Source organism: Solea solea, chromosome 19, assembly GCF_958295425.1.
Source record: "Solea solea chromosome 19, fSolSol10.1, whole genome shotgun sequence".
NCBI classification, from domain to species: Eukaryota; Metazoa; Chordata; class Actinopteri; order Pleuronectiformes; family Soleidae; genus Solea; species Solea solea.
Genome location: NC_081152.1, coordinates 23625443 through 23634966, shown reverse-complemented (window position 1 = coordinate 23634966; position 9524 = coordinate 23625443). Strand labels below are relative to the sequence as shown.

The following is a 9524-nucleotide window of genomic DNA, read 5'->3' as shown; positions in this document are numbered from 1 at the left end:
CCCCCCCCCTTTTTTTATTATTATTATTATTTATTTATCTATTTTTATTTGATCTTTTTGGTATTATTATTTATTTATTATTATTATTATTTCATTTTATCTATTAGGTTTATGTGGTTGGTTTAGTCATGTGATCATTGTTTGTTTCTAAAAATATGAAAATCTAAGGGTGTATACAGATGTTTAATGCTGACATCAATGTCTCTTGTATGTAAGTGCCTTTTGTTGTTCTTGTATACACACCAATAAAAATATGAAACAGAAAAGATTTATAACTGTTGTTACGACCCGGCTCGTTTTGGAGAGCAGTAATATGCGATTTGGAATTAGAAATAAGGTGGAATGGGACAACTGGACTGGTTTAGGGTAAAGTCAGGAATTTAATTAAATAAGGATGCACAAGTAAACATAACAAAAGGAGGCTGTACAGGTGCTGACAAATAACTAAAACACAAAGTAACATCAAATAAATGACCGCTATTTAACTCTTGGAAAAAAAAAAGAAACACCAAAGAACAAAAGGAGATCAGCACCCATAAGCTTTACAAAGATACACACACAAAACAATAAAGCAGCTATTCTGCAAAAGAATAGTGATGTGTCGTCCGTGAACGATTCGTTCAAAATGAACTAATCTTTTGTATGACTCGGGAGTAATGAGTTGTCTCAGTGAGTGATTTGTTCATTTTAATGCAGTACCTTCCTCCGCCACATGGCAGGCAGCTGCATATGTTCAGTCAGCAGGACAGGAAACAGAAATGATTAGTTCAGGATTCACTCAACCGAGTGGTTTGTTCGTTCATTTTATTGCAGTACCTTCCTTCGCCACATGGCAGGCAGCTGCATAAGTTCAGTCAGCAGGACAGGAAACATAAATGATTAGTTCAGGACTGACTCAACTGAGTGGTTTGTTCGTTCATTTTCATGCAGTACCTTCCTTCGCCACACAATGGCAGGCAGCTGCATCAACTCAGCAGGAAAGGAAACAGAAATTAGTTCAGGATTCACTCAACTGAGCGTCTGTCCTCAGGTCACGTGACAGCTACCTAGTCACCATCGTGCTGTTAAACAACAATGGCAGGGAGGATACAGGACACAAGTCACTTTATTGTGGTGTATGGGTTGAATAGCTTGTGGCATTTTGTTTATTATACTTTGTCAGCTGAAGCAAACCATGTTGCCTTCAGTGTTAAGTGTTTGAGAACCGTGGTCTTTTTTACAACGCCCACAAGAGGGCTACAGCGCCACCCGCTGTAAAAATGAACGAAATGACTCAAAAAAAGATTTGTTCAATTTACTGTCCGAGAGTAAAAGGTCAGAGTCAGTAAGAAGAGTCGAACTTCCCATCACTACAAAAGAACAGTCTCAGAACAAAAAAAAGAGAGAGACCAACCGGTAAAGGTACTCTCTGAACTAAATAAGTATACAAAGATTCAGAACACTGGCTAGAACCACTCAGATAGGTTCCAGCCAGGCAAAGCTAAACGATGAACTGAGGGCACACAACCTATTTATGTTGCAGCTGGGGTTGATTGAGTCTTGATTGGTAGACTGGATCACAGCCACACCAATCACAGACGCCGGTGGACAGGAAGCAGGAAGTAGACCGCCTCTGCTTCAGAAGGACCAATCCTCAACAGGGAATCACATAGCTTGCTGTGCATGCCTGGCAGAATCACTCATGGGAACACACAATGAACATACCCTAAACGGCAGCCAGCAGCGGCCGTTACACTGTTTATAAACTACATACTAATGAGCATTCATGCGTTGTGAATGATGAATTCAATATGTATTCATGCTTAACTAATGCTTAATAGTGTGTACTTATTATAAAGTGTTACCTGGTTTAATTGTATTATTATGATATATTTTAGAATTTTTTTTCACAAATCTATGAACATTTGTAGAAAATCAACTGTTTGGTCCAACTTGGACCAGATTGGATACAAATTAAGGTTTTCAATAATGTGCTGGTTTTTATTACTCTGAATCCTCACAACATCCCATAATGCAAAGTCAACTTTGCAGCCTTTGCCCCCTTCATTACATATCAATATATAGGAAAAGCACAGAGAATAAAATCAAATAAAAAATTATTTAGGCGGTTAAATTAGAAACTTTAAAAAAAAATGTTATTAAATGTTGTTATTTTTTTTTTAATATTTTATATTTAGAGGAGGGGCATATAAGGAGGAGAGGGGAGCCAGTGAGCAGGCAACATCTCTCAACCTTTAGTCACAATAACTTGGTTACAAATCAATCAAGTTTTATTTGGTGTGTCTTAAGGCTGGTGGGCAGGACTCCGTTTATGTAAGCTCCAAGTGTTCAAAGTCAGTCGAGCCCTGCAAACTCTCCCTTTAAAATGGATGTTACGCGTCCATTGTTGTTTGGAGATCCACCTTTTCAGCTGTGGTTTTGTTGGGCAGCGTCGGCTGAAGTATGCTGTGAAGAAAATGTTTCCTATAATCTTTTGTAACTGACATAGTTGAATCATGTTGAATCTTTTTTACTTGAAAATGATGTTGAATATGATGTTCACTCACAGTGGACATGCTTCAGATGCAGTTTCATGCAAGTCTTCACCCAACGCTCAAACAGCTTGTGATGATATCCTGGGGACACCCTTTTGCGCACAGAAAGATCTGGCACTTGTCCATCAACAGTCACCGGGTGTGTCATAATGAGCTGCTCATTTGACTGTTGACGGGCACCAGCAGAACAGACAGCACTGCGAGAAGCCCGGCTGGAACCCTCCTCGGTTGGCTGAGAACTATATCAAATAAATTAGAATGAAAAAGAACATCAAACTCTCTGTTTTTATAAAAAATACATTAGGGTGATTAGTTTTAATGCTTACTTTGAGTCACCAGCCAGTTTAGCCAGCAGCTGACTGGCCCTCAAAAGATGATCCACCTGCTTTATGCGGTAATGTTTTTCCGCTGTTGCAGTGGAATGTGAGAGGTAGTCAGCCACCAGTGACTTTTCTGAATCTGTCAAGTCCTTAGTGGCTGTCTCAAAGACTCTCCTTGCCATCTGGCTGGTCACTGGCTTTATCCCATATCTACATGCAAGTTTAACAAAAGTTTATTAATGAGACATGTATGAACACATCTCACATTAGACAGCAATGAACAGAAGGACGTATTGCAGGGAAATGAATCATCAAGGTTAGCTTACCTTGAGTGCAGCCGGTTGAGATCATTGGAAGCATTGTATATTCCCTTCCCTGAAGTGGAGAGGAAAAAGTGTTCCTCTCCATCTATGGCGTTTTCATCCTGACCCCTCTTGCGTTTCTTGGAGTTCTTGAGTTGTGGTCGCACCAGAGTGTAGAAGATGTGAAACCACTATTGGCAGAGGGGGAAAAAAGAAATAAAGATGAACTTCTGACGGTTCTGACGGTTTTCCCAGGAGATGTGATGAACTTACACGTTCCTCTTCCTCTGACAGGACAAATGAGGCCACTTCCTGTGCTCCTGTCTTGTGCTCCTTTACACCAATGACTGTATTTGTCCCTGAACTTGTCCTGGCAATCCACTCCTGGACCTGTTCAAAACAAGGATACAACATAGATGAGTGAAGTGTATGAACTTAGATAAACACATTAACACAGCTAATGTTTAATCCTGAAATGTATTAAGGATGGACATTAACAAGTAAACATGAGACAAGAGGGGGAAAAGGGTATTCTGGACTTTGACACATGACAGTCAGACCACGCGCTTTGCAATAAGCACCTCATCAACTGTATATAATATATATATGTATAGCCTGAGGGTCTGTTCTGGACATGGTGTGTTAAGTAAGCATCGATGTTTCCTGTTTGACTAAATGGCGATATTGTCCAAACATGTTGCATCCAAAGTATAGATCGTGAGACCGTATGATATGTCTGGATCCAACTTGTTTTTTCAAGTACACGTTGCCCCAGGGAAACAGGAGAAAGGTGGGTGTCGGAACATGTGATGCCTACAATGATAATGCTAGATAATCTACTGTATATAAGGTTAGTTTTGCTCTTCTGGGAGCAGAGTTGTTCGGGATTTTGACACGAGCAGACTCTCTCAAGCGAGTTGCAGCGCTTGATATGATGCTTGACTTGCAAATTGTTCTGCACCATCATCTCACCACCATGTTGTTCTAAAGAGGGAAGGCCCGGTAAACAATATTAGTAAGGTTAATGGCTAGAATGTATGGGGAAATAGCACAGTAATACTCACAGTCATGTGCTCCACCACGCCTGGTCGTTGGAGGTGTTTCAAAATCAAGATGGCCTCCAGATAATACACCACTAATGTGAGCTCACTCTTCTCCAGAATCAAAGTTCTGTCTTTCAACAGTTTTCCAATGACCAGCTCAAAGTCCTTCTTGGCAGCCTTCAACACAGCCCAGCAGTCTGTTGTTGTGATTTGATTTTTTTCTATTAGCATGTTATGCCTATGAGACAAAAACAACAACAAAAAACCCCATGAGGATTCACAAATCATCACGTTACTTGGCCAATTGCTCATATCTGTAATACAATCAATTCCCATGGTTGTGAACAATTTAACTGACCTCTTTTGTGTGATCTCTTTACTCACGAGCTTGGAGCAGCTTTTCTGTACTGACCCGATGTACTCAATAAAGTGCTTGCACTCCGCATGTAGAGCCTGATCATCTTGCCTCAGGTTTGTGTTGACAGTGTGGTAAAGAAGGAATCTGTCAGAGGAAGTCAAAGTATTAATTGGTATTGTATAGAAGTATTAAGTATTTACATGTATTTAAACCCATTTATGTTCATTGTCTTCATATAAAAAAATGCTACCTACCTTTTCAGGCTCTTCAGGTAATTCAGCTGTGTTTGTTTTTTTAATTTTGCCTCAGAGAGGCGACGGAGGTATTCGCGTAACTTTTCCCTGTTTCTGACAAACTCCAAAGATGGTGCTAGTGAGTCCACATAATAAAGGTACCGAGAAACATTTTCCACCTGAAAAGAAAAGAGAACACCTTAACTTAACTTTTAATCATGATGACTTTAAAAAAACATAAAAAATCAATCCTTAATTTACTTTACTGTAAGGTTTAAATAAAGTGTTAAATGGTGCTCCTCACCTCCTGTTTGAAATTCTCATTGTAGAGCTCTTTTTCAAGGTAATTGCCAAAGTCCCTCAGCAGAGGATAGTCCAGGGAGTGCTTTTTGTAGAGGCCCATCGTTTCCATGTGCTGCCTGGTCAGGTTTTTAGACTTGACACATGCTTCACTGCAATGTGGCAGAAGTATTTTCTTATTATATATAAGAATATATATGTATAAATGTGATTGGAAATTTGCAAAACAGAGACATTCACCGTTGATACATCTCATCACTGCTGACAGCAGCAGACTTCTCCGTCTCGTCACTCCCTGAGGTCTTAGTGTCTGATGGCTGTGTGGTCCTGCTGGGGGATGATGGTTTGGCCACAACGTTGGCATTTGGCAGAGAGAGAGGAACACCACTCACAAACAAATGACGATGCCTCAGCTCCTCAATCAGCCTTTCAATGAGAGAACAGTACTTAAAATGTTACATTTCAGAGGCAACAAGGAGTAATTGTCAAAGACTAGATTGTACCAACCTGCTACATGGATCAGCATCATCCATAATTTGGCGAAGGATTGCATAACTAAATACCCTACCCTCCTTTAGGAGTTCACGGGAGTCCCTTTTTGCATTCTCTAGCTCTGCTGCAATTGCTTCTGGTGGACTGTTCTTCATGCAAACCCTGTGCAAATGCACTGACAGGACTCTCTGGCTTTTTAGGCAAACATGGCACACAAGATAGGTCCTGTTTGGCTTACTAGACAGAAAATATCGGAAACAAATAAAGGTATCAGCTCCAACAAACAAACAAACAAACAAACAGCAAAGTGTGTCTCATTCTTCTTTCTAACACTTCCTTACATCTTGTTGAAGCTTTTGCTTTGCTTTTGCAACATTGCAAAAATTAAGGGTAAAAAGATGTAACTGCATACACTTATCTACAAGAAAGTTCAAAATGCGAATGAGCATTTAGATTTGCTTTTTTTGTCAGAAAAATCAGTAGAATTTCCAATTGGAAAACTCTAGAAGATTGGTACAATTTCTGGTAGACTATTTTAAATGCTCAAATAACAACTAAATGAATTACTACATATCAAACTTCATACGAAACCGCTGCATCAACCCACTCGCCGCATTTCTGGTTCAATGCTCCGACACTTCATACGTCAAAGCAGTCCACACAAAAGCATCACGGAGATAAAAGCCAAAGAATCCGGTTCACCGACAACTGTAAAATAGCTCTTACCTTTGATGTTTATCCGTCAAAAGTAGGTTTTTGATCAAAAAAAAGAAAAAGATCCTCTCCCACATCATGTCATATGCCTTCTCTATATCGAAGAATACAGCAACAACTGACGCCCTCTTCGCCTGGGCCCACAGCGTTCCTTCCTTTCCTGAAACCACTGTGATAACCTGCCACCACACCTTTCCTCTCTAACATGTAAGATAAACTGTCCACCACTATCCTCTCCATCACCTTGCATATATTGGAGGTCAAAGGTAGATGGTGTTGGGATTAGGAGCGTGATTGGTTATGAATTTAGAATATTAATAATTAATTAATTATGGAATAATTAATTTCTTATTAAAAGTTGAGTCAAATCCTCACACGTGGCAACAATATGTTGGGCATCAACTATAGTGACAATAATTTGATTGATAAAAATAAAGTAATAAAAGATAAAGTAATAAAATATTTTAATTAAATATTTTGGAAAATTAATTAAATGTTAATTAATTCTAGAACGGGGCACCACCCTGTAAACAGGGAAAAGACAATCAATCTATGCCTTTAAAATCAGTCTTAAATAATAACTGTAATTGACTATGATATCAAAGATATCCCAATTTAACAGTATTGAAAGTATGAAACCGAGCACAGACCCTCTCAACCCCCATTTGTCACAGTATTAATTAATACTAATAATAATTAATTAAACAATCATGTTCACTAAAAGTGAACATTAATGTAAAACGACAATCTATTGGTTGAATCAACAAATATCTCTTGCTAAGCTACAACAACACAGGCTATAGGCAACATAAACACCAATGTGTGTGTGTGTGTGTGTAACATGAGATAAAGATAAGACAGGGGAGTGACGCGGTTGGCCGAGCAAAGCCACTCCCACTTCCAACACCAAAGTGGAGAAGACATGCGCAGTAGCAGTGACTGTAGACGCACGCTTCCACCAAAGATGGCGCCAGAAACACATTAACATGAGGTCGCAGATCTTGGGTCGAACATGTGATAGCACGGCTGTAGAGACACATGTTCGACGCAAGATGGCGCCTATGAGGAGACTCTTATTCATGAATGAAAGAGAGAGAGTGAGTGAGTGAGTGAGAAAGAGAGAGAGAGTGAGTGAGAATCGCGCTTGAATAGCGGCAGACCAAAGGTGTGTTTCAAAGCATAGTGTGTTCAGTGAATGAAACAAAAGGATCGCGTACGTGAGAGTTTATGTCAGTTTAAACCACACAGACTTGACACAGGCAAAGCCAGGCCAGTCTGTGAATCTTAACGTTTATGCCGACATTCTCTCACCACGTGATCTGTCTACGCGCTCGCAGCGGGAGAAGACACGTCACTGCAGGGTGAGCGGTGAACTCTACATTCAGAGGCACATTTAAAAATACAGGTCGATCAAAGAAAACTATCTCACTGCGTGATCGCATGGCATGAGAAGGGAATTAACAAACGTGTGAACAAATACAAACAGTTAACAATTGTAGAACAAATATGAACGTGTGGGTGCGCAATCCAACACGTTTAACACAAAGGAAAGTTATAAAACACAGAACCTTAACCTTAACTCTGCCCAGAACACTTTGCCTCTTACTGTGAGCTGATAACACGTTTTGCGGTCCGTCGGGTCCGGTCCAGTTCGTTGGAGTCGCAGAGCGTGGACGGGCCGTGGCGTGGATCACAGCGGACAGCTGATGATTCTATGCGTCGGCGGAAGACGGTAGTTTGTGCATCAGGTTCGGAGAGAGATGTCGGCTCAGGTGCTGTTTTACCAACCTTCCACCAATATGTCGACTGCCCCACCAGAGACAATAAAACAATTGACGTTTTTTATGCAAATGCTAGTGATGCATACACAGCCACTGCCCTTCCCCCCCTTGGCTTGTCTGACCACAACTTGGTCCAGCTGACTCCCAGGTATGTCCCTGTAGTGAAGAGGCTTCCTGTTGCCACCCGCTCAGTGAGAAGGAGTACACAGGAGGCTGACATGGCCCTGCAGGACTGCTTTGAGTCTACTGATTGGGATGCGCTCTGCTTGCCACATGGGGAGGACATCAACTCCATGACAGACTGCATCACAGATTACATCAGGTTCTGTGAAATGTCCATTGTTTTCCCAACAACAAACCTTGGATTACCAGAGATCTGAAGACTCTCCTCAACAAAAACAAAAACGGTCTTTAGCCCCAGGCTACTGAGGGCTTGTGCTACCCAGCTGGCTGTGATCCTGCAGCACCTCTTCAACCTGAGCCTCCAGCAGGGGATGGTCCCAGCGCTGTGGAAGACATCATGCCTAGTTCCAGTCCCCAAGACAAAGTCATCAGCATCATGTGAACCCAGGGACTACCGCCCAGTGGCTCTGACGTCCCATGTGATGAAGGTGCTGGAGCGGCTGGTCTTGGCCCACCTCAGACCGCAGGTAAAGTCCTCACTGGACCCGCTCCAATTTGCTTATCAGCCCAACCTTGGTGTGGATGACGCCCTCATCTATCTGCTGCATCGAGCTCAGTCTCACCTGGATGGTGCTGGAGGCACTGTGAGAATCACTTTCTTTGATTTCTCCAGTGCTTTCAACACCATCCAGCCGCTGTTACTGGGAGAGAAGTTGCAGGTAGTGGGGGTGGACACGCCCACCATCTCCTGGATCACTGACTACCTGACAGGCAGACCTCAGTTTGTCCGACTGGGTTAAGGTTTGTCTGATGTGGTGGTTAGTGATGTAGGAGCCCCACAGGGAACTGTGCTGCCCCCCTTCTTGTTCACCATATACACCTCAGACTTTAAATATGACTCTGTGTCATGCCACTTGCAGAAGTTCTCCGATGACTCTGTACTCCCCCTTCTGTCCATCCCTTATACATAAGGGATGGACAGGAGGGGGAGTACAGGACAGTGGTAGCTGACTTTGTGAAGTGGGCCAGTGAGAACCACCTGATTCTGAATGTGACCAAGACCAAGGAGATGGTGGTGGACTTCAGGAGGAAGAGGACAGCTCCACAACCTTTGAGTGTACTGGGGAAGGTAATTGAGATGGTGGAGGAATACAAATTCCTAGGTGTGAGGCTGAACAACAGACTGGACTGGAAGGCTAACACCAGTGCTGTGTACAGGAAGGGGATGAGCAGGCTCTTCTTTTTGAGGAGCTGCGATCCTTTGATGTATGCAGCGAGATGTTGGTTATTCTACCAGTCTGTTGTGGCCAGTGCACTGTTCTTT

At 41.9% G+C, this 9524-nt stretch overlaps 1 protein-coding gene across 1 annotated transcript; it reads right to left on the bottom strand.

Annotated features, from left to right (window-relative positions):
• Positions 1–364: 364 nt before the first annotated feature.
• On the bottom strand, positions 365–6203 carry LOC131446613 (uncharacterized). Its single transcript, XM_058617977.1, has 12 exons — positions 5924–6203; positions 5598–5819; positions 5331–5516; positions 5095–5242; positions 4812–4969; positions 4558–4701; positions 4221–4437; positions 3430–3546; positions 3181–3347; positions 2861–3064; positions 2547–2773; positions 365–2445 (listed from the first exon to the last, which is right to left on the bottom strand). The coding sequence occupies exons 1-12, from the start codon at positions 5956–5958 to the stop codon at positions 2285–2287; spliced, it is 1986 nt and encodes a 661-aa protein (XP_058473960.1). The 5' UTR covers positions 5959–6203; the 3' UTR covers positions 365–2284.
• Positions 6204–9524: the final 3321 nt, after the last annotated feature.

Bases quoted from the DNA above. Each gene is read 5' to 3' on its own strand.
- LOC131446613 (XM_058617977.1), bottom strand. From the start codon at position 5,958: ATGTTGCAAAAGCAAAGCAAAAGCTTCAACAAGAT. The intron at 4,438-4,557 runs GTCAGTTAAATT...TTTGTCTCATAG, and splicing joins AAAGAGATCACACAAAAGAG to GCATAACATGCTAATAGAAA. The intron at 3,547-4,220 runs GTGAGTATTACT...TGTTTTGAACAG, and splicing joins GCGTGGTGGAGCACATGACT to GTCCAGGAGTGGATTGCCAG.